Consider the following 26,223-nt stretch of genomic DNA (forward strand, 5'->3'; position numbering starts at 1 on the left):
GTTTGTTGGAGTACAGTTTAGATTGAATAAATTTCAATTCAAATAAAAATGTGTCAAATTCAGTTAGTGGTTGCACACATGTCTGCTCATGAGCATGCCGTTAACAAAGCCTTCAAGAAAACCAAGTTACCACCACCAGGCTAGAACCAGATTTTTTTTTTTACAATAAATTGTCAGTGAATATTTTATTGTAGAAAAGGTTTGTTAAGGTGGAACATGCCAAAGCTGGAAGGAGGCTGTTGTTGTTCCAAAACCAGGAGAAAAAAAATGTTCAAATCCAGGGAACAATAGATCATGGGAGTCCCTTTAGGAGAATAGGAAACACCACGGATCCGGCCTTATGTTAGGAACATGAACTAAGAAAAGCTCAAATAAACAGAGAAAGTGTAGTTAGATGTTTTTGTATCGAGAATGATATATGGTAAAGGCAGGAAGGGTTATGAATTAAACTTTGTAACTTAGCCATTAAAAACTTGATGTACAGGTGGATTAGGACCTCTACTGGAGAGACTAAAAGGGAAAAAAAACTACTTAAGGAAATGTGTTAATGATATTGGAACCCCTCAAGGAACTTGAGAAGTTGCTGGAGGGTTTATACATGCCTCATGGCCTGGGAACATGGAGGAGTTGCAAAAGCGGGAGGAGGAATTTGACATCATGTTCTGATCTGAACTTCTGCTTTTAAAATGTTGACTTTTACAGCTGACTGGACACGTTGAGGTCACAAACAAAATGAGCAGATGTGCAGCTATGAATATATGAAGTTATGCCTCATTGAAGTGTGCTGCTGATGTGTTTTTTTTTTACCTATGTTATTTGATCTGATTGGAATTTGTGTGTGTGTGTGTGTGTGTGTGTGTATTAGTGGTGGGACTTTTAAAAAAAATTAGAGGCTTTGTAATTAATTAATTAATCGCGATAAATCGTATTTTTGATCAAACAGCAATATTTGACACAATAAGCAAAGTTTTTCAATTCAAATAAATGTTGGTTGATGACTAAATTAATGAACAGACATATAAATGAATTTCTTTGGGCTTGAAGGTCTAAAACGTTTGAACATTAATGGTTACTTCAAATACCACCATATCAATCAATCAATCAATCAATCAATCAATCAATCAAATTTTATTTATATAGCACTTTTCATGTGCAACAACAGCAATGGCAAAGTGCTTTATAACATTTAAAAACAATCTCCTCAAACTCAAAGAACCTACTAGGGCAGTGCTTCTCAAATAGTGGGGCGCGCCCCCCTGGGAGGACGCAGTGCGATGCCGGGGGGGGGGGGGGGGCGTCTGACCCCGGGGCAGTGTTAATTTTGTCAATGAAAACTTAAACGAAAACTTTATGTTGACGACCCTTTTTCCGTGGCTAATTTGTGACGACAATGTAAATTTCTGAAGTACTGACAACAAAAACTAAAACGAAATCTCTGTTCATGATCAATTGACGAGTAAAGACGTGACGAAACAGACGCGATCACAGTTTTTTCTAAGAACACGATGGCCAGTGGTATGGACATTCATTCAGTCCGTTCATTAAAAAAAAAAAGAAAACCCTGCTAATAGAAAACCTTTCATTGTGGGCAAATTAGTGTAGAACTCACTTTCCACTGTTTTCCAACAAATGTTTGGTCGCTCACCTGTCAGAGGAGCTGCACTGCACACACCTGGTAGCATCTACCGGAGCAGCAGCGTGTGAGGCGTTCAGGGAACATCGGTAAAATGTAGTATCTACCGGAGCAGCAGCGTGTGAGGCGTTCAGGGAACATCGGTACAATGTACCATCTACCCATGGACACTCAGCAATTGTTTAGCCTGTGTCCAGTTAATGACTGGTATTAGAAGAGGATTGGTGACAAAATAAATATATTTTAAGCTTAAAACATTTTACAAATATCTAGTCTTGTTTCACTGAAAATCATTGCAACATAACTAAGTTATGCAAAAAACAACTATTCATCATCATGCATGGTGCATTAATAGCTGTGGCAGTGCTGATCCAAAATAAGGGAGTAGGGCAACCAAATCATTAGCTGGTGCGACCATTGAAGAAAGCTGGTAGCACCAGTGCCACCAAGTTAATCTGGAGCACTGTAACAGGATCGCAAGAAACCACATCCAACAGCTGAGGATCTCATGCTCCCTACTGCTCTTGATGTGGTGTCAACAATGACTGATGAGATTAGCACCACAAAACTGAAGGCTATCCTCCCCCTGTTACTTTTACTGATCACTGAGCAAGTTGTTGCTGCACTATTTGACTGCTTATGGTATTTACTTTCAGTAAATTTAAACTGGCTCATTTCATCACTATTTAAGCCGAGATTTTAAGATTTTTAAGATTTTTTTCTCCAAAGGGGGGCCTGACAGGAAAAGTTTGAGAACCACTGTACTAGGGCCACAAAGACCAAGGAGGTACGTATAACTGTGGAGGTAAGTGGGAGTTCAGTTCAGCTCTATTATTATGAATGATGTCCATGCTGATGGTATTGAGGTTGTCACTGATGGCATAACTGGGTGTACCACAAGCGGACACTCACAGTTAGGCATGATCATGATGACCAACAGCAACTGTCTGCGTGCTCTGATCACAGCTACACTGTCTCTAAGTCTCCCACAACACTCAAACATAAAGCAGACACATTCCAGGATTAGCTTGTTGTGGCTCGCAAAAACGACTTGGGCTGAAGTGTCAGCTGACAAGAAGAGGGAAATCCAGACTCTACTCCTTGAAAGGTCCGACAGGAAAAAGTTGCGTGCCGCTCTTCTGGATTCGATAAATGATGTTCTAAGAGACATTCTGACAAGTTGTCATTTTCTGAAGAGCTACAACAATTTGCGACTAAACTCACAAAAGGCCAATAATTTTGTCAGAGAGAAGTTCAATTTAGCTTTGCAGCATCCTCAAACAATACATAGCAGCAGCATCTCAGCAGCTCCTGGATTTGCATCTTTTACCGCTCTTAAAAGTCATGTCTCTGAAAGGAGGAAAGATGGAAAGGAAGTCACCTGCTCACTGATGATGGATGAAATGTACATTCACCAGCAAACTGAATTTAGACGCGATCAGTTTTGTGGCTATGTTGAAATCGGTGCCCGTGAAACAGAAAACACTGTAGCCACACAGGCATTTGTTATTGTGGTTGTAACCATCAATGAGTCCTGGGACGTCCCCATTGCATGCTTCCTCATCAGTAGCTTGACTGGAACAGAAAGAGTTCAGTTCAGGCTGTTTACCTGACATGGGATGGGCCATCACGAAACTTTGCCATGATTGAAGAGCTTGGGGGAAAAATTGCATTACAAACTTAAAACCTATTTTTTTCCATCCAGAGGATCAAACAAGAGGGCTACATGTGCTGTTGGATCCATGTCACATGTTGAAATTAATTTAAAAAGCTTTCTCTACAGCTCAAACTACAGGAAAAGGAAGCTCTGCAGCTTGGCAGCAAGCTCAGAATGGCACCTGTTCAGTGGCGACAACAAAAAATGAAACTCAGTCTTGCAGCAGTGTGACTGACACCCAGTGTTACTGTGATCAAGAACTTTGTAAGCACCAGGTCAGGCGATGTGCAGCCACAGTTCACTTCTTGCAATCAACTGCTGCAGCTTTTGACGTCCTTAATTACCACAACCCACTTGCGAAAGGACTCAAAGCACAGATCAAGCTCTCAACGAAGGATCATGCGAGGGCAATTTTACAACAAGCAGAATCCTGTCTCTGCAGGCTCAAGGGTAAAAACAAGGACAAGTTCGTTCACGTGCACGCCACTCGGAAGAAGATTTCTATTCTCGGTTTCATTGCCTGTGATAGAAGTGTGCTTAACATCTACGCAGATCTCGTGGAGAGTCCAAGTGCACCATGGAGATACCTTCTGACATAAAAGCTGAGTCAAGACCACTTGGAGCCGTACTTTACTGCAATCAGAGGACATGGAGGGTTTAACAGCAACCCCAGTGCAACACAGTTCCTTGGGGCCTACAAATGCTTGTTAGGCAGCAGGTGAACAATGTATGTACATGTAAAATGTGTGCATGTATAAACGTCTGGGGACTGTCACATTTGTCACCATAATAATGTGTGACAGAATATTAAATAGTCTGTACTAATGTGTGTTGTTGTCTTGTGTGTGCATCTGTGTCCTGATGTTCACATTTGTTCCATGCTCTGCTGTTACAGATATTTATTCAGGATTAATGCTGCATACAGCTCACCTACAGCCTGCATATTCAGGGCCTGAGTGTCTCCTTCTTAAACCAAATAGTTATGCATTTCTTGAATTATGCATCTAAGGGGTGCAGGATTTTACTGAACAATTTGTAGCATGTGAACAGATATATATGTATAGATATAGTTTTCCACTTGTGGCCATGACACTGTGGAGTGTTGTCAGCTATGCTCTTTCTCACTCCCTACATCCTCTCCTATTTCCACTTATTCCCTTACCACCACATTCTTTCCACCTCGTGGTCTTTGACACTCTCTAACCCCGTAGCCGTGACAAATTGCAAATAGTTTAGACTTCATGGTTCTACTGTAATTTATACTTGTTGCTAAAAATCATGTAGCTCTGGAGATTCAACGACCTCTTTTTATTCTTATGATTCTTTACACTTCATTGTAAATTGTGCACTACATTATTTAATTCACCTATTTCTTGCAACGTCTTGCACAACTTTCTAGGTCAAATTTGTTAAAATAATTAACCTTTTGTTGATGTACAATAAAGGTACATATGAAGTTCTTGCCCTTAATGTGTTGATGGTTTTTAATGGTGCATGTCTTGTTTAAAGTTTGATAGCAACATATACACGATATACATACAAACTGACAAAGACAGAGGGACAGACGAGACTTTTTATACACTCAGAGCTGACTGGGGAGACGAGGCACAGGTGATTAACGAGACACAAGTGAAACTAATCAGGACAATCCAACAGGAGGGAAACTGAGACAAAGAGCGGAAGTTAAAGCACAAGAGACACATGAGCAAATGGACTTTTCCAAACTAAAACAGGAAATGAACAGAACAAAACCAGAGACAACGACACAGAGATGACAACCAGGTAGTACAAGCAAAAGATGGGACGACTATATATGAGAAGGTCAGATAAGCTTGGATAGGAGCATGCTTGTGTGCAATTTGTGCAACAAAGAGTGTTATTACTGCAGCACTTTCAAGCCTACGGTATCACCTCAATGCAAAACATGTTGCTGTGACACCAGAGCTAACATTAGCTATGACAATGGTGTAGCCAGCCCACAATAGACCAGACGACACGGTTCAGAGACAAAATAAGTCAGTCTGACAAATTAAAGTCTCTGGTGAAATGGATTGCAGTGGACCGTAGACCACTTTCGGTGGTAGAGGATAAGGGGAAAAGATGAAGGTCTCTGATGAGGACTACATGGTGAGCTTCAAGACTGCCTGCATGAAGGACCTATCTGAATGCCCACTCAGGTGGCTTAAGCCCTCGACCCATGCTTTAAGGATTTAAAGTGTGTACTAAGAGAAGAGCAAGAACGGGTACGGATAAGCCTTGAGGCACTACTGCAAGAAGAATCCAACAGAGCTACTCCAGAGCCCAGAGGAGTCACCAGAGAGGAAATGCCTGCAGTTGTTTTCTTCAGATTAGATGACAAACTGTGCCCTGAGCCTCTCCAGAGCTGACCCACCATCAGAGAAACAGACTGCCCACTGCAGCCGTGGTCAACTCATGCAGGAGCACATCCACAGCCGCCTGTCCAAGCCTGAAAGTATCTGGCAAGCACCGCCACTTCTCTCCCCTGGGAGAGGCTTTTCTCACTACCAGGAAACAATTTTAAAAAAGGGCAGCGTTGAGTTCTGAAAACGGGCTCGTTTGTCTCAGTAACTGGCTTAAAGTCCCCTGCTCAGCTGTTCTTGAAAAGTGTGAGTCTGTGTCTTTGTCATTCTTAGATGAGGTGATCAGACAGATTAAGGCATCAGGCGCTCCTCTAGATGCCATCCCACCTCATCCTTTTAAAGAGATTTACCCCACTGTAGCCCAGATGGTCCTCACCATTATTAACAGTAGCCTGGCTGCTGGCGTTGTTCCTGCCACTTTTAAACATGCAGTTGTTCAACCCTTGCTTAAAAAGCACAGCCTTGACAGCACCATATTGGCTAACTTTAGACCTATCTACAAAATGCCTTTTATATCAAAACTGTAGGAGAAAGTGGTCCTTGTCCTGCTGGATTTAACAGCAGCATTTGATACAGTGAACCACAGGTGTTATGAACGGTTCAGGAACTCAGGCACAGACGACAGAGACACGGCAGACAGACGGATGAACGCAGAAGTGAATTTATTTACAAAGTGCAGTAAAGATATAAATAAACCAACTGTTTCTAACTTGGCTTTTAAATTGAACAGTGATTTTAAACTAGATCGTGGTAAAGTCAAGCTTTTTTAATCTGTGTCAACTTGCTAAAGCGAAACCATTTTTAACAGCTCCACATTTTGAGACAGTAATCCATGCATTTATCACTTCCTGGCTGGATTACTGTAACTCTCTTTATCTTGCAGTCAGCCAGTCGTCTCTCTCACGTCTCCAACTAGTCCGGCTGCTCATGTCCTGGTTCGAGCTCATAAGAGAGACCACATTACACTGGTTTCAGCTTCGCTTCACTGGCTGCCTGTACATTTTAGAGTTCACTTTAAGATTCTTTTGTTTGTTTTTAAATCCTTACATGGTCTCACCTCACAGTACCTCTCTGAGCTGATTTCTCTTTATTTGCCAGCCCAGCGCCTCAGATCAGCTGATCAGCTGCTTCTGGAGGTTCTGAGGTCTAGGCGGAAGCTCAGAGGGGACAGAGCAGCTCCAAGGCTCTGGAATTCTTTGCTGCTGCACGTTAGAGAAACACCATCACTGTCCATTGTTAAAACCTGTCTGAAAACTAATTTTCATGCCCTGGCCTTTGACCCATCATGAGACTCTTGTTTTATTGTTTTACTGTTTTTACTGTTCTTATTGTCATTTTCAATGATTTTATTATACTTTTATTGTATTTTGCATTTCAGATGTTTCAAAATTGTTTTATATTTTGTGTTCAGCACTTTGAACTTTTGTTATGTTAAAATGCTTTATAAATAAAGTTGAGTTGAGTTAAAGAGAAGACATAGCCTTAGAGGTATTGTGAGGCCAACAGAGTTGTTATAAAGCACTAAAATGTTTATCAAACTGCTATAGCTACATTTTGTTGTTTACCATTTTCAATGGCAGAAATGGCACCTTCTTATTAATCTGTTGGTCTGTTTACTTTGCCAAAGATGTTTTGTTTACCAATTATATTGGTCAGGGTTCCCTGGCATATGCTTTAAATGTTTTCAAGACACTGAAAGTGTTATTTAAAAAAAAAAAAGTCTTAACATGTTGACTATAATAGCTGTAATTGCACTTTGAGTTTGCACTAATCTGTGAATTTAGCAGACAGATAAAAAATGCACAGAGACAAATATTGTTTAATTGTTGTTAAAGTTCACATCTATTCACTGATTCAGTCATCAACCAAAATGTATTTAAATTGAAAAACTTTGCTTATTATGTCAAATATTGCTATTTGATAAATATGTGATTAATCTAAATTAATTAATTACAAAGCCTACAATTAACAGAGGGAAACGGACCGAGACAGAAAGTTATTAGAAACATCATGGACAGGGATCTGTTCAAAATACAACATGAAACAAAACTACAACTAATCAAATACCACGACAGTATTGAATTTGACTGCACACATCTGTGGAGACGGGAACCTAATGGGAGATGAACACAGTCAACTTTCCTCTTTCATCACCAGAGGACAAAACTCCTTCATGGAGGAGGTGATGTAAAAAAGGAATCTAGTTTTCGTTTTCATTCCAGGGAACTGTGAGGTCTAAGAGCTGTGCCACTTACTCATACTTCTGTGTTCGTATACAAATTAGTCAGAACTCCATTCATTCCTGCGGGAACTTCAATGACCTCCTAGTGTTTGTGAAATTCCTTTTTTCAGTGTGTGTCCTTCCTTTTAAAAAAAGCGCAAAAACTTGTCATACAAATGTAGGTGTGAATGTGAGTGTGCTTGGTTGTCTGTCTCTAAGTGTAGCCCTGTGACAGACTGGTGACCTGTCCAGGATGTCCCCTGTCTTCACCCTGAGTCAGCTGGGATAGACTCCAGCCCCCCCGGGGTATATAGATAATGGATGGATGGATGGATGGACATAGGAATCCAGAGGCAGCCTCGTGGGGTTTGAAATCAGTCAATAAATGTTAGAAATTGAGTAAAAACCCAAAGGGACCAAAGATTCATAAAATTTTTTATTTAATTAAAAACAATGTGCCAATATTATGATTAATACAGGCAAACAAATACACTCCAACTAATTTCCTACCATATTTAAAAAATGTTCAATTTAAAAACACTAAACAGGCCTTGGTTACAGACAGTACATCTGTTATGTTATGGAGTAGTAGTGGTTGCATCAGAGGGATAAAAGTAGCAATCGATATAAAAAAATGGGATCTTTGCAAATTAGAATCATTCAAAACAAACATATCTCATCTGCTCCATTAGGCAGAACCTTAAAATTCATTTACAATTAAATAAAAATTCAATTATATCCTGCATTGCTCTAAAATGGCCTACAATGTTCACAGGTGCAGAAAAAATGTGGTGGCAGGGACAAATTCAATCACCTCTACAACAGTGACAGCCTGTTTCAAAGCAGCAGAGATAAATGCACAGGTGTGTCTTTAAACATCATCCTCCTGTGTAAGCTTTAGACTAACCTGTTCTCAAGCCCTCTCACAGACACTCACCATCAGTTAGACAATGGAGATGTGTGCGCAAGCACATTCTTGCTATTTTTGCGAAAAGATCTGCAAATCCACCTACGTGAAGTGAAGGCTGCTTGAGGTTTTCTGTTTGCACATACAGCATGTGGCTTTTTTTTTTGACAGCAAAGTGATCAGTTGACTCTAAATGGACTAAAAGCAGTAAATTGTGGTCACAGTTCTGTGACAGGCAAGTGGAGTGTGTCGCCCTCTAGTGATGATATAACAACGGTGCACTTCAAAACCTGCATGAGAAAAAAACAACACATTAAGACTTAAAGCCACAGCTTTACTAAAACTGGTGTTGAAATACTACTCAGATTTAAAACAGGAGGTACGGGGATGGTAAAAGGGAATTTATGAATTTACTTTCAGTTAAGACCAGCAAGTCTTGTGCTTGAATACAATGCAATCCAGTCTGGTTTCTGAGATAACATAATTGCAACACAGTGCCAGCTTTACAGGTACACAATAGTCACAGGTTTGTTTGTGACAAATACTTTACGTCCTCATCACATGCCGGTTTGTTGTCTTACCTTAGGTTTTACTTGGGAATCCCTGCCACAATCTCAGACTCAATACCACAGTGATCAGATCCACGCAGGAATTTAAAGAATCCTGAAGATCAGAGACATACAGAAATCAGTTTGGTGTAGCAAGCTGAACTAAGAAAACACACATGTATTTGTAGGCATCACACATTTAGTTCTCTTGAGTACGAGAGTACATCGTAGGTCTCATTCACTGTGAATGTGGCGTACACATACATGTACACAAGCATGTCAGAATTGTAAATTTACAGCTATGTTCGTTGTTTAAGTGAAAGAGCCATACCATAGTGTAAAACCTATCAGTGAAAATGAACCTAAAGTATTGTTTTGCATATAAAATCTTCATTTGGAAAGTTCGGGGTTGAAATAAACATAGTGAAGTAAGATGTGTATCAAGGTAGCAGCACTTTAGGTGCTAGTGATCAGTTGATTGCAGTGTAATTCAATAACCCTGTAAAACGATCTGTCTTTATGAAGGTTATGTTTTTGTGACACTGTGAGAGAAATGCTGGTTCAGCAGTGTGGTCACTTAAGGCTACAGTCTAATGCTGTATAACACACAAACTGCAGTGATTCTAATATCTCACTCTGACTATTTTGGGTGAGAGTTTAAGCAGTAAAATATGTGTCCCTGCTTACCATTATCACCCCAGTCAGTGTTCCAGGAGTTGGCACAGAGCCAGTAGGGAACACCATCCTCCTCTCCCCAGCCCAGGACCTTAATGGCGTGTCCTCCCACAGCAGAGCCTGACACATGCTGATACACACCTGGAGACAAGAAGAGGACGCAAGGAACACAAGAGGGAACCACCAGGTCAGAAACAAAACTGTACACAATCACTGAGCAAAATATGCAGTTAGCGATAACCCTGTACTCAACAGGCTGAGTGCACATGTTCAGGGTAATGTGTGTTTGTATTACACGTGCTACTGGTGTGTTTAGGTGTTCTTACCAGACTTGTACAGAACAAAGTCTTCATAGACTGTGAATGCTCCCTCTACTGGGCCGTTCTTGTATATCTCAGTCTGAATCTGCTTCTCGTCGGACTCCACGCTGTAAGACGTTTTACCTGTAACACACTTTGGATTAGGATCTTGCCGCATGTGTGTGTGCGGTCACCAACAGTAATGTTAGACACATCCTCAGGACATAAACATCCTGCCTGTGGTACATGAAAGTGGTTAATAAAGCTATGACTGTGTCTCAGTGAACAAAATTTGTAACAAAATGGTCTTTTATAAAATGTGTGCATCCACTGAGACACTGAGGATCGTAATCGTTAAACTCAGACCGTTTACTATTTAAAATGCTGTTTCGTTTTCATATTTTATAATTATTAGTGAAACAGAACTAAACTGATTCATAACCAGGCATAATGTAACAGTCTAAATACTTCAATCAAATCGCAGGGTGGGAACAAAACAAATGTTATCTCATTTCTCCTTACATATAGTAATTCCAAGTGAATATTATAACACCAATCATTACATTTTTTCCTGCCTTTCTTACCAAAGTGTTTGTCCTTTTTGTAGGCCGGTGTGTATCCAGATTCACACATGGTGATGCACTGGGGTGTGTCGCCACCTTCTCCAGTGCAGGAAGGTCTGCTGCCATTCACATGGTGCTCACAGGGGGGGATGGTGTAGGGACGACAGCCTGGAGGCACAAAGATATAGTGTCTGCATTATTGACACATCTACACACGTATGTGTATCACTGTAAGTCTTATTACAGACAGTAACTCACCAACGTGGGAGTCATATAGACCTCCAGTGACAAGTCCCTCATTGGTCCAGAAATCCCAGGCAGCTGAGGGGTAGCCACCATTACATCTAAAAACGAGACCAAAAGGAAAAGCAAATCAATACCAAAATGTCATCCTTTAATTGCTAGACTCAATCTGTGCACCCAACTCCAAATGTTTACACTGCACCATAGAGGGAGTCACTGGTTTGACCTTTTTTCTCCCAGTACCAACTCTGTACCCTGCCTCTTGGTTCTGATATCATTCCCGTTCATTAACTGTGCTCTTTCCACACTAAAAATGCCTTATTCTGTGGAACTCACTGGAATCATTTTCATCTTGGTCACATGGCATGAAATCATTCACTGAGCTTATTTTGAGTTAAAATCAAAATTTCACCCCTTAATACCCAGTAATTTAAAATTTCAAACAACATTCTTCGCAACCGAGCTCTGGTTTATCATCCACACGCTACAGGTCACTGCAATTATCTACAAGGGACATATGAACATGACAAAGTAAAGAAATTCTGCCGCTTTGCTGCCTCTTACCCCATGCCACAGCTGTCACAGCAGGTCAGCAGATCCTCAGAGGAGATCTCCACACTGACCTTGGCATTGCTGTGGATACACACACGGTCAGAGATGGCCTCTGCAGCACCGAACGCCTGGGAGCAGAACGACAAAGACATTAAACAGGGAAACGGTCTGCAGGTGACATTATACCTGATAAGAGCATCAAAATTAGATGGGCACAAATACTGGTAACTTGATGTTGATCAGTTTTAGGCTTTTTGTTTTTTGACCTAAACCACTTTTTAGTGTGGAGTTTTCCTCTGTCTGATCTCAGGGCTTAGGGATAGTATTAATCACATGGCGTTTAACTGCTAAGCTTTCTGAGGCCAATACTCCAGCTACATATGGTCAGTGAGTTAATATCTCACCCAGCAGGATCCACAGGAGCCCTGGTCTCTGATCTCCTTCAGGGTGGGACAGTTGGGCCACTGCTCTCTGGCATCAAATTCTTTAGGCAGCTCCACATCTCCAGCATACTGAACCCTGCAGAGGAAAACAGAGTCAAGTATTACTCAGTGGTAGTGCTGTATAACTTGATGTAGAGGTGTTGCTTAGAAAGGTGTTACAGTCACTGAAAACTGTCAGATTTACACAGTGCACTCACTAACATGAAAGTATACTGGAATACTACACTGATCTATTGTGTTTCATAACCGACACACAAAGCATCAGTGATACTCACATGACTGGAAGTTTAGGTCCCTTCAGCATTGTGCCGCAGAGTTTCTGGACGTAACTGTAGTCAACATTGTGGAAGTTGTGACCAGCCTGCAGGACAGGGATGAGATTCAGTCAAACAAAACTCCTTTTCTTTATTGTTTCTTTATTGAAAGATGTCCAAGGGGAGGGGGGGAAAAAAAGCCAAACCCACCTTCCAGGTCGTATTGATCTTATTGATGTAGTTGACCATGTCGCTGGACATTGGCTTGAGGTGAGGTCTGGCCAGGCTCACTGCAATGCTGGCAGCCAGCAGGAGGAAGGCTGCGCGCCACATTGTCCCTAAAAAAAACAAAAAAAGACACAAAATGAAGAAGAGGCAAGTTTTTTGGTTACTTACTTTAAACAGTGCACTCAAACGCTCTGAGCTGTAGCCGTTAAATCGATTCTGATTCAGTCACTGAACTTAAATCATAAAATACCAAAGCCTGTTTTAAAAAAACAGACTCTTCTAATTCAGGCAAAATAATCATTTACATTTTCTGTAGCTCTGACACATGAAGACTGAAGGGATTACAATGTCTCACAAAGAAAGCTGCAGTATAATGCATAAAATAAAGACATGTACAGTAGATACATCAGGAAAAATGAAGCAGTTACTGAAAACTCAAAGGGATGAAGAAAGAATTTCACATTTGTCGTGAATAAATCCTTCAGCAACATAATGTTGTGCTTGGACACATGACATTCCCCACTTAGATACACTCTTGGAGTTACTCAGCTGGCAAAAAAAAAAAGTTCTCAGCTGATTAGACACGGTCACACTGGTCGAAGCTACAAGTGGAACACTCATATGGAGTGTACTCAAACAGCAAAGGAAACCCTCTTATCCTCGGTCATGCTGGTCAGAGTCAGTTCCAGTGGTTAAACTACAGGACCATTGGAACTGCAGCACACAGCCCATAGATTGAATCTAATTCATTAAATGTAAATCTTTGGATTTGTTGGGTTTCTCTGCATACATTTGGTGACCTGCCCACTATGTGAAGTGCTTTGAGATGATATATGTTGTGAACTGGCGCTATATAAATAAAACTAAATTGACTGCAAATGTACATTCACTAACTTCAGAGAAGGACTTTAAACTTAGAATATAAAGGGGATTTGCTCCTGTGTGATGCCGTGTTTCCACTTAACTGTAAGCTGTTTCAGTTCATGCTGCAGAAGAATACTCAATGCAAACAGGAACTCATATTGTAATACAAGAATCCTCCAGATGGCCCTAGTGTATTCATAATACAGGCCATATTATGGGCAGTGAAATGCACTGATGAGAGTTGGGTTCAGCTCCATTAGCGATCATAATGTAGTCTATAAAATAAAAGTCTGGGCTGTGCTCAGGATGTACAGGATGTCCAGCAAAATCAATACCAAAGCAGACACTGAGTTTCTTCCATGATGGGATGAATTTACAATTTAAGACTTTAAGGCAAAAATACTACTGAGGATTTTGTTTGACCCAACTGTCCTTTAAAATGAACCTAAACTAAACCTGAGGGAGATTGCTGATGAACATCATTCCCCACGGACGTATTTGACACCTCAGGTTTAGACCTTCGGTGCTTTTGGCACAGTGCCTCACAGACTGAGAACAACAGCCAGTCTTGTCAGGCACCTGTAAACTCAGCACACCTGTTTAGGCATGCCTTGTTTCAGCTACATTTGAGTTCTAGTGAAAACTGGTTTCATATCACATGAGCAAGGCTGACGGAACATAATCAGCAAAAAGTACATAAAGGGAAGTAAGAACAGAAAACTCCCTTCTGCAGAAGGACGCGTGCTCGGAGATCACGCTGAAGTAAAACTTTCCATCTCTACAGTCGAAACCGAGCTCCTTTTTTAAGCGACTTCAGAAGTGTATTCACCACCATAAGGTCAAGGTAACGGGTTGTGTGCACAGAGATGTCAGTGGGTCCTCTTGCTGCTGGATTATCTACTATTGTATTGCCCGCCTTGTGAACACACAAACTATTGATTGTGTGCAAACTATGGAGCGTTAAAAACAACAGCAATCCATGTGTTCACATTTGGGCCAAAATAAATTTATCAAATGACTTGCAAGTCTGAAAGACACCAAGAATTGTTGGTTAAGATTTTAGAGAAGTGGTGCCGCCACAAAAAAAAAACTTGTAGCTTCACGAAAACAATGGTTTGATGTGATTTAAGGAAGTGAAACATCCGCCTGCTGACTGCCTGAAAGGAATCAGTACAACATCAATGACTGTCAACAGGCTCATCACAGCAACAGCAGGTCTACATTATGCTGCTGAGTCATCGTGGAGGGCTGCGAAGCCTTTCTCAGAAAGTACTCTTACATCTCCTAATTGTCTATAACAAAAACAGCCCCCCCCCATTTCAGCTTGTGGCCAGTGTTTTTCTGATGCTAACTTACCATTTCCTATCTGACATTTAAAGGTCAAGAGGTTGTGAAATATAGAAAATATGAGTCAGTGCCAAAGCTACAGATATAAGTCACTGGAGTTCCTCATCAGCTTGGTACAACTGATTAACTTGATCTAAATCCTACAGCGGTGGGGTGGGTTCACCTGAAGGAGACCTTTGTTTCTTCAGTCTGTCCTTATCTACACTAATCATGACAACACTGATTAGTACTGCTCTACTTTTGGGTTGGTCATTTAAAACTAGAACAACATTTTTTTATTTTTTAGAACAAGGTGACAGATTAGATAAACACTACAGGGGGAAAAAAAAAACTGGTTGGTTTGTCCTCTGTTTGCCTACAGACAGATAAAACTTATTTCCTCATTCCTGGTCATAATGCTGAGGGCCTGCTAACAGTAAGCCTTCAGGTCGCATAGATTTAGTCTTTCCTGGTAACACTGACTGTTTTTTATTTAATTTTTTTAAAAGCATTTCTTTGGAAGTGAAGCCTACATGGTAGCAAGCTGGATGATGATTCCAGTTCCTTTTAGGTTTCCTAATCCACCTCTGACCCTGTGTTGTCCCTCAGACATGTTAAAACAAGCCTCCCTGTTTATGAGGATAAAGCAGAAGACAGAATGGCTGCTCTTATAAAACACTAGTTTCACTTTCCATTCCCCTGAATCATTCTGGTGTCATCTTTCACACTCATTTTACCCTCAGAGTGTTCCATTATTTTCTGAGTGCAGCTGAGATACGAAGTGCCTCCATTAGATGTGATCAACAGACTAATTAATAAGTAATGATACATGTGTTGTTAGCTCCACCTCCATGTTTCCCTTCTGACCGTGAAGCTAAATCAGGTCGCAGTGAAAAACAACATGAGCCATGAAAACAAATGAGCCACCTGCTACATTTGAGACTGTTTTGTTTTGTTGTTTTTTTGGTAGTGAGTCAGAAATATGAACACAACTTTACCGTTTAGCTTGTTGCCGCCACCACTTTCAGTACCATGTAACAGATTTAGCTAGCTGCTGTGGCTCCAGGTAAACAACGTGCAACTCACGGCCTAAAAGCTGAACAACAAAACGACAAGAAGAAGAAGAAAAACCAGGTACCTGTGGTTAGTTTGTCAGCTGTTAGCGTGAGTTGGTTTAATTCTTCAGCTCCAGCTCTCCTCTGTGTCCGTCAGTCCGTCTGTCTGTCTCTGAAGCGGCCTCTGCCTTTATTTACGGCTGCGAGCACGTGAGCCGGTCACATGAACGGAGCTCATGTGACTCAGCGACGCTCCAACGGTCACCGAGCCGCGTCGGTCCGCTGTCTGTGGGCGTCTCAGTGTGTATGAACAATACTCAACAATCACAGAAAATAAATATCAATCCCAGTCTGATTATAATAGGTCAAAATTAATTTTTAATAGGGAGAGTTTGCTGCAGTGTATGTGCACTACTTCACTCTGACCGCTGGGAGGCGCTGAAGGTCACCGTTCACTTTTTAAAACAATGAAAATCCCGCCATGTTCATTTGTGTGGAGCAGTGAGACTGGCAAATTACAAAAACAAATCAATAAAAGAATTGAAAAAAACAAATAAAAGTGGAAATAAAAAATAATAAATATAATAATAGTTAATTGAATACTATTTTTTTTTTTACTTTTTTATCATTTTCATTTTTTAAAATTTATTTAAAAAATTATTTTTTAAGTTTTTTTTAATTCTTTTTTTTCTTTCTTTTGTGCTTTCAAAGTGACATTGAAAATTTTTTGACATTTTTTTTCTTTTTGCTTTTAAAGCGACTCTTAATTTAAAGCGACTTTTTCTTTTCTTTTTTTTTTTTTGGTTTTAAAGCCACATTTAATTTAAAGCAACATTTAAAAGCAAAGATGTGCAGAAAAAAGGTGTGCAGTAGGAATGTCGTTGTGCAAACTCTCACTACTCCATAGATTTGCTCACAATTTAATTTAGTAATAAAAATAAATAAATAACCTAACTCTCCTTTGCTCTTTATAACTCCTCAAGTGCAATAATATAATTTCGCACTTTTACTCTTTCTAACTTTAAAGTACAAATGCCATATCTGTATATAAAGAAGAAGCTTTATTATCATTGTACAAGAAATACAACATTTAGGATCATTTTTGCAGCACCTAATATGGTCACAGTCTAGGGGGAAAAAAAGTTAAAAGGTGATATAAATAATAATAAAATGGAAATAAAATAAATACTGACAGTAACCCCTGACAGTCCNATAAATAATAATAAAATGGAAATAAAATAAATACTGACAGTAACCCCTGACAGTCCTGAGGTCTGGGAGTACACATCTACTGCTCACTTGTCCTCTTCTAAGCATCCCTGATTCATTAACCAGTAACCATTAACCAGTCAGTGTCATCCTCACGTCTTAGGTATGAACAACTTGCCATTCTTAGTCTAAAGTACTTCACTACGCCTTTAAATAAATGCAACTCGGACCCAATGATCATTTGTTTTTCATCAGAGTAAGACGTTTGCTTAAAGGCCATCATATTTTTTACTTAATAAAAATCAAGACAGTGAATTGTTCAGATTGTCACATAAAGTCGTAGTAAACCGACAAGATTAGTTAAGTCTACAAGCATGCAGAGAACTCTAGCAGTCTGCTGAAACTACCCACATGAGTCTTTCAGTCATTTCCAAATCTTATTACCTACACAGCCACGTAATGGGCTGTAGTGTCTCTGCAGTATCCTGTAAGTTATAGAGGAACTGGACACTGTGTCACATACATATGGCAAATGAGTTTTTCTTTTTAAAATATCTGTTACTCACAGATCTAAAGTCATTCCTTTGAGCAGCATCTTGTGATTTATAACTGATGGTGACATTTTTTTTTGTCTTTCATGCTGTGTCGTGCTGTGGATCACCGACCACAGGAAAATGCTGACTGTCTCGTCGCTTTCTCTTCCTTTTATGAGTCTGTCATCTGACTTTCAAAATGATGAGATGGGAAAAATACTGTAGCACGGCAGCTTTAATTATTGTTTCACCCAACAAGTTGCATAAGAGCACATCCTCTTTTTGACCAAAAACACTTTCTTATTCGACCAGACAGGGCGACCTGGATCACATTGTTCTGTGAGCACGTACAATTATCCTGTTAGAACATTATTTAGAAACAAAACAGTTGTTAAAGTCGTAGTTAAAGTGTGCTGAGCGGTTGACCATCTACTTTTTAAAATAATGTGTTTTGCACAAAGTTAAAAATGTAATTTGACAATGAAACAATTAATTGTGTTTTTGATGAAATGCGTGGTGGGCTGCTGTTTTCAACTACTCCAGCAAGGACACATTTAACTGTATTGGCCTGAACTGAATGAATTTAAAGTCAATATTAAGTTACACAATCAGGCTTTAACTTGATTTCTGCTTTTTTATCTGATCATGAGGCTCTCTGGAGGACAGGCCCTTTGTCTAAACCAAGACCTTTGTGACTTCAGCTAACGTTATGCTGACATGGTGCTGAGTCCTTTTATAATTTGTCTTTAATAAAACTCCATGTAAACATGAGGCACAGGAACAGGGCGTACAGAAGAGTGGGGTTTAATCCCTGAGCCCCTCCAGCAGGTTTATCCAGTGCACGTACTTTGTGATGCTGATTTACAAACCAGGCTAATGAGGCTGTTTTGTGTTTAAGGATCACATATGATCATCATCACTGAAGATACATGAGTCAAAGGTAATCATCCATCCATCCATTCATTATCTATACACCGCTTAATCCTCACTAGGGTCGCGGGGGGGCTGGAGTCTATCCCAGCCGACTTAGAGTGAAGGCAGGGGACACCCTGGACAGGTCACCAGTCTATCACAGGGCTACACTTAGAGACAGACAACCAAGCACACTCACATTCACACCTACGGACAATTTAGAATCACCAATTAACCTCAACATGTTTTTGGACTGTGTGGGAGGAAGCTGGAGAACCCGGAGAAGAACCCACCCTGCATGGGGAGAACATGCAAACTCCACACAGAAAGATTCCGGTGCCCCTACCGGGATGCGAACCGGCGACCTTCTTGCTGCGAGGCAACAGTGCTACCAACTGCACCACCTTGCCAAAGGTAATCAATGAAATGCAACAGATCACAGGGTTTCGATCATGATTAATGACTTTATTTTGCCACATCAATAGCACACTTAAGAGTCACGACTACCACCCACAGCTGCTCTGTGGAAAACCCTTGCAGAGATAAAGGTGACGCATGTTGATGAACGGAGGCCGTCCAGTGACTGCGGTGAAGTTACACTCAACCGTCAACCCGATTCAAAGTCTGTCAATGAAAACTATCTGTTCTCACACGTGAAACTTCAACACGAAACCATGTCCACACATTTCAGAACAGTAAATGTGATCGAAATATAAAAGAAGACCATTTTGAAAAAATACAAAATGAATCCAATCGTCAACACAGGTAAGTATTATCGCATACATCAGGTACACAAAGCAAAGCGTAGTGTGCTATTAGAAAGCAATATACATACATGAGACAAGCGTGACAGCAGAAGCCGTCTCTCTACAAGGCAAAGCGCTGATTGGTGATAATCAAGCCAAGGCATCGTTGCAGTCTAAAGCTGGATATTATTTTTTTTTTATCAGTGCACTAAGACACATTTCATTTGCTGACTTATTGCTGTTGCGTACACATACATTCAAGCATGTGTGTTAACTACTGTAATGTGCATGTGTAGTCAAAGTAAGTGCTTTCTTTCTCTATGGGAGGAGGAGGTACGACTCCGCCGAATGGACGAGTAACATGCAGTGACTCCTTTATCTATCAGCAGGCTGCGGTACATGGAGATCACTTTGACACAGTTTGATGAAGCCAAAAGCAAGTTTTTTCTCTGTATCTTGTTCCATGAATCCCAATTTACAGTTTACTGTCAAAGTGCTGCTCATGTTTCTCACGTTCAAACATGAGCTGCACAACAATCTGTCTGCTTGTTACAGACACTGATCCTCCAGTTACTGTTGTTCAGATACAATATTCTGATTAAAAACAAAGAGCTTAGGTAAAAAATAATCTAGCATAGGAAAAGAAAACTGAAAAACAGACATATTCACATGGAAGACTGTTATTGTCAAGTACCACATTCTATGAGTATAATTACATTTCGCATATCTAAATAAATAGTATTCATATCATGACACAATACTGGCAGCACATCATTTATACCTTTTTGTTTGTACTCTGAACCTCACTTAGCTTTTGTCCTTCTGGTAGCTACATTAGTAAAAATGTTTTAAGACATAAAAAAAGTTTTCAGTCACAGACAGAGAAAGTACATGTTCTCAAAAAAAAAAAAAAAAGTTTTACCACATGGAGATTCAGTTTTATTGAGGTAGGACGTTTAACTAAGGGACACACATATTTGTGAATATTGGGCTTTATAGGAGTTATACAGCTTATTAGTTAGATCAAAATTAGATTTTCCTAATTTAATAAATGCTCTATAACTTGCAAACTAATTTCAGTATTATACTTTTTAACATAAAAATTTTAACTGGTGTCCAAGTCTGTGAAGCTTTTCCATTTATTTCGAGGGCTGTGATGTCACATGTGCTCTTTGAACAGACTCTGCAGGAGCACAACCGAAGATCAGATGCATGCTGATATTTTACCAATCAATAGTTATGTAGTGAAGTAAGTAAGTAATCTAACTGAAATGTAAAAGTTAGAAGCCTTTTTTTTAAAAATCGGCAACGTTTGCTTGGTCTAAAAAGCACCAGGCAGTGAGTTGGATCAACTCCCATCCCAGCATGTACAGTGTTGTTGTAATTCACATGAACAAAACACAGAAATGAAAAACGATGCTTCTGCAGATCATCCTCCTGCATCATACATAGGATTTGATCAATTCCGTTTCTTCATCAGTTAAACAGAAGCAAGAAGCGATTGTCAGAGATGTTCACAAAAGTTACTTCCTCTCTGTTAGGGTAAAGAATACAATCATTAATTTTGCTGTGCAGAATAATTGTGTTGTAGCTTTTCTGCGTCTTTTGTTCTTGTTTGTAATTTTTGGGGGCCAAACATTAGAAAAAGCTTCAACATGTGGGAAAGATTGTCTAAATTCTCAAAACTTTTTGCCTGTTTCTTTATAGATATAGAGAATTATTGCAGGTCATAAGCTTATAATAGACAGTTAAAAGATACGATTGATATAAAATACACATTAAAAAATAAATGAGGTAAATTAAATGAATTACATATAACAACAGAAACATCTGCTAACACTTCGTCATCATTCTATATTGCTTGATTACCTTTCACAGCTCCCTTCATCATATCCATAGTGTAGTTTGCAAAACATCGTGCTACAGCTAATCAGCTCGCTAGCAATAAACATAAGTTGTACCTTTTGTGTTCTAAAGTGCTCATTGATTGAAATTATTGCAGTTAAAGCAAATTTGCAATACTTGTGATTATTTACAATATTTTTTGACTTTAAACCTTTGCTTTTTGCCATTTTGCCTATCTGATAGTTTCATTAAAACAAGGACAGATTCTTCAGCTAACAGATTTTACAGTTTGACAGATGGTAAGTTCTCTGTTTCTTTGTGTGTGACAGCGATGTGTGTAAACACCAACCGTGTGCTGCACAGTAAATACAGTAGATACAGTAAATACAGTAAATACAGCGAGTCACTGACTGATTGGATACATGAGTGGCTTCCTGAAAACTGGACGGGATGTTCAACATCATCCAAAGGTTTTTTAAAAAATGAGAAGAGAATAAGAATTTTCAAGCAGAATAAAATCAGAAGCTTTGAATTTTCGCTTGAATTGCATTAGTATACATTGCTTATATATTTTATCACAAATCCTCAGTGTCCATGTAAGAGACAAACCTAAAAGAAAAATAAAAAGACTGGTAGCCTGGCAGACAGCGTGTTGGTTACTGTAAACTAGTTGTTTTGTAATTTCTTGATTAATGGGATCCAACTAGCAGTAAATAACTCTGTCTTAACTTTATGATTGCTTAAGCTTTGTCATTGTAACCATCATAACTGAAGTGGCGTCGTACTAATGATGATTATTCAAATCAATTTGTTTCCTCTTGAGTTTTATCCAAAGTGACATCGGCTGACTCGAGACGTAGCTGCTTTAGACTTTCTTCTTATTTTGTTTGTAAATGAATGAAAGTGAAGCTTCACGTTCATTAGCACCTGGAAAATTCAGTTTTTCTTTAATTTTCTGTGAATACTTGTCTGTAGTCAATTTTTCTATTTTTCTCAGCGACTGGTTTTTACTGAAAAACAGAAGTTAAATACGATATGTAAGTTTCAACATCCCCCAGTTTACCCTAACTGGGAACGGACAGCAGTGTTTGTCGCTGCGACCTGCTCGGATTGCTCGCATAGGAATAATGGATTTACCCTGTTATTGACCTGCCAACAAGCAACATCACATGTGAGGAGGATCTTCAACCCTCCTCCATGCAGCTGCAACCAGGAGACGCCACTGCTGCAATATTATCCATCGCCAGCTGACAAACACTGCTTAGTGTTGAAGCTGAAAAGACTGGAGAAGCCAGGGGTTCCGCTATTAAGAATTAAAGCAATGTCCCGATGTCGGCGAGTGTCCCTTTACACGCACATTTTATCTGTTGTATCTGCACACGAGGGGAAAAACATAAACAGTAATTTATACTTATATGCTTCCACGACTTTAAGATGAGCTGAAAAGACCCCCAACTCCCCACCAAGTCCTCCCCCAATTAGTTAATGCATGAATTCATGTATATCCTGAAGAGCTAAACTGAAAAAAGACCTCATCTCCCACCCAGGATTTTCCTTCCTCTGCACCCTCACCCACCTTACACCGCTCTCTCTCTACTGTCCACAAACTGGACCAGCTGTTTGCGAGCGTGGGAGATGACTGGGCTGAGGGGAACGATTGCAATGCCAGGCGTGGTAGCACCGGGAGTTGAAGCACCTGGAGTCGAAGCTGCAGTATTCGAAGCTGCAGGAGTCGAAGCTGCGGTATTGGAACCTGCAGGAGTCGAAGCTGCAGGAGTCGAGGCTGCAGGAGTCGAGGCTGCAGGAGTCGAGCCACCGGGTGTCCCGCCTGGTGTTGTGCCAGGAGTGGCAGGGATGACGACCACAGGGGCCAGGCCTGGACTTTCAGCCCCAGCTCGAGGCTCCAGCCGTGGGGTGGATGTGACAAAACGGGCCTCCCTGATTCTGTAGGGACTTCGGTAGGTGGAGATGGGTGACAACTCGGAGCCCCAGCCGAGATAGCTGCCACTGGAGGGAGACTGCGCATCGGCACTGAAATACAGGGTAGTGCTTGATTCTCCAGGGATGCCAGCTTTTTTCTCCGGGGAGCCAATCAGGAGAGGGGAACGTCGCTCAGGTGACCAGCCGGGTGTCTTAATATCCAGAGAACCTACGGAGGACGAAGCCTCTGTCAGCGTCGCCGCGTTGCTGTCGATGTGATGGAGGCTTCCTGCTTGCTGAGGAGATGAAAGTGTTGGCGAGCCGTAAGCAGCGCTCTGAAACTCCTCATCACCTTTGAAAATAAAAGCACATTGGAGAGATAAGCATGTTTAAATCCAAACAGGGACCTCTTTCAGGGAGTACATACCATGGATGTGACTACCGGGGCGTTTCTATGGTGACTACAATTCAAAGTATCAAACATTAGTCGATAAAATACATCTATTTAAATGCTTTTTACAAATACATACTCTGGTTCCTTCATTAAAGACTGAATAACTTAGCATTTATGGCAAGTATTAACATTTCACAGTTAAGATTAAAAGATTAGGTAAACTAGCACTGCTATGTTCAGGGTGCATGTACTCAATGACCAGAAAATATACAGTCAGGAATGTAAGTATCTGAGCAAAGGCACAGTTTCCATCATTCATAATTGCCTCAGTATGTTACTGCAATGGATTTGAAATGTGATGACATATAGAGTTAAAAATCAATTTGGTTGAACCACAACATTGCTTCTTTTTTTTTTTTTTTTACAAAGTCCCAAAATGACCCAAATTGTCTCTCTGTCCACATACTTATGGACCTCATACATAGTAGAATATGTTCCACTGTATCGACATCTTTGTGCAACAGTAACACCGCTTGCTCTCCCACTTTGCATGTAAATAAAATCTTCTGACGCTGTACGCAACCTGCTCGTCACACAGTGTTACTGGCAAGCTGGTCAACACAGTAGAGGACTAAGCTGCTACAGAAACAGACATTTCCCAGAACTATAAGACAGTGAATAACGGACATACATTCATCAGGTGGCCAGAAACATGACCCCAACTGAATGATAATGTTGCTCTGTGTCTGTTTGATGTGTCAGTAGGAGACTGTTTGGTAACAGTACCATATCAACTGCATAAAGGTCTGTGTTCAGTGCTTCTGCTGCTCCCAAGTGGCCAAAAACACTATTGCCCTGAACATGTGGAAACTTGTCAAAAGGCTCCCTCCTTTAACAGATAAAGGTAGGAAATGCTGTGGGACTTAAATCCATCCATTATCTATACACTGCTTAATCCTCAGTAGGGTCGCAGGGGGCTGGAGTCTGACTCAGGGCGAAGGCAGACTTTGTCAGTCTATCACAGGGCTACACTTAGAGACAGACAACCAAGCACACTCACATTCACACCTAAGGACAATTTAGAATCACCAATTAACCTCAACATGTTTTTGGACTGTGTGGGAGGAAGCTGGAGAACCCGGAGAGAACCCACGCTGCACGGGGAGAACATGCAAACTCCACGCAGAAAGATCCCGGGTGTCCTAACCAGGGATCTTCTAGCTGCGAGGGGACAGTGCTAACCACCGAACCACCTTGCAGCCCCAGTGGGACTTTTTTTTCTGGTATTTAAGTCATATATGCCCAGTGGGATGTGTTGAACATGAACATTTTTACTGTGGTAGTTTGAGAATGGTTCAGGGGGCATCCTGCTGGGATCAAAGGTGATCCAACACATTACTAAACATCATTATCTATACACCCCTTAATCCTCACGAGGGTCGCGGGGGCCTGGAGTCTATCCCATCTGACTCAGGGTGAAGGCAGTGGACACCCTGGACAGGTCACCAGTCTATCACAGGGCTACACAGAGAAACAAACAACCAAGCACACTCACACCTACAGACAATTTAGAATCACCAATTATCTTGCACTATGGGAGGGAACTGCACAGGAAGAACATGTAAAATCCACAAAGAAAGATCCCAGGCCAGGGTGTGAACCCAGGATCTTCTAGCGCTGAGGCAACAGTGCTAACCACTGCACCACCATGCAGTCCTCATCACTAAACAGTATTTTTTAACGCCTCTGTGTTGGCTGTTTGTTTTTGTGTGCACACTGCTACCAGTCCTCAGTCTTTACTCGGCATCTAACCTTTGTCCTCTGAATGTGGAGCGCTTGAATCTTCTTCTGCGGTCTCTTCAAGAATGACCTCCTGCACTGGAATGATCTCTGGAAACCTTCTCATATCCTGGATGGTCGTGGGAGGAGCTTTCCTCACCGGTCGGGCCACTGCGCTGGTCAGCGGTGGCTTTGGTGGCGGCGCTGGCTCGCTAACCTACAGACGAGACAGCAGAGATCAGATGGCAGGCATGCAAGCTCAAAGGATCCTGTTCAGACACTTCCACTTTTTAGTGGCAAAGCCGTTGGCTGGGTCTAGAGACATTTACTCTTACACTGTCCGACTCAATATCTCATTACATAAGTAGTATAATTTTCCACATAAACAAGAATCTTACAGCCACTGTGTAGAATTTTCATAAGATTATATTAAAACTAGTTTGATTGCATTATATTTTTTGGTGCGTTGCGTTGCAAAATCTGCTGTATGCTGTCTATGTGCTGCTTTCAGCTTAATTTTCAAATACTAGACAATCAAAATATGAATTTATTGTATTCTTATTGAAGATTAAACACTAGCTAAGCTCTTGCCTGGGTCACCTGTGGTGGAGCTGCTGCAGGAGCAGGTGGAGGAGCTGAGATCTGAGGAACTTGTGGCGGAACATATGGGACCTAAAAAAATCACAACACAAATTTAAAGACCATTTTATTGTTCCAATGAAACAAACAGGAACGATAACTTCTTTCAAAACCTAAAGTTTAAAGAAATCTCATGTCTGTAGCTCAGGAAGACAACAAACCCGAGGGACATGAGGCTCATCGGGGGAGTGAACTTCTTCAGACAGACCCATCAGTCCGGCCAGTCCCCCCTCACCATACGCAGACCAGATGGTTGAAACGTCTCCTGTCTTCAGAGCCAAGCGAATCAGCAGCCAGTGGTGATGCTTCCAGCCCTCCCATTGGATAGGGAGGTCCATAAGGGTCCCGCCTCCTGGTCAGAACGTCCACAGTTATAGATAGATAGATAGATAGATAG

General features: G+C 40.8%; 1 protein-coding gene across 1 annotated transcript; it reads right to left on the reverse strand.

Moving 5' to 3' along the window:
• Positions 1 to 8,315: 8,315 nt before the first annotated feature.
• Positions 8,316 to 16,037, reverse strand: ctsba (cathepsin Ba). The gene is made up of 11 exons (XM_008300468.1): positions 15,933 to 16,037; positions 12,587 to 12,714; positions 12,398 to 12,483; positions 12,084 to 12,198; positions 11,692 to 11,807; positions 11,143 to 11,228; positions 10,906 to 11,052; positions 10,349 to 10,465; positions 10,035 to 10,163; positions 9,381 to 9,462; positions 8,316 to 9,089 (listed from the first exon to the last, which is right to left on the reverse strand). The coding sequence occupies exons 2-10, from the start codon at positions 12,707 to 12,709 to the stop codon at positions 9,389 to 9,391; spliced, it is 993 nt and encodes a 330-aa protein (XP_008298690.1). The 5' UTR covers positions 12,710 to 12,714; positions 15,933 to 16,037; the 3' UTR covers positions 8,316 to 9,089; positions 9,381 to 9,388.
• Between the last annotated feature and the right edge of the window lie 10,186 nt (positions 16,038 to 26,223).

The sequence above is a fragment of the Stegastes partitus genome, unplaced genomic scaffold (assembly GCF_000690725.1).
Source record: "Stegastes partitus isolate 25-593 unplaced genomic scaffold, Stegastes_partitus-1.0.2 Scaffold1546, whole genome shotgun sequence".
NCBI lineage: Eukaryota > Metazoa > Chordata > Actinopteri > Pomacentridae > Stegastes > Stegastes partitus.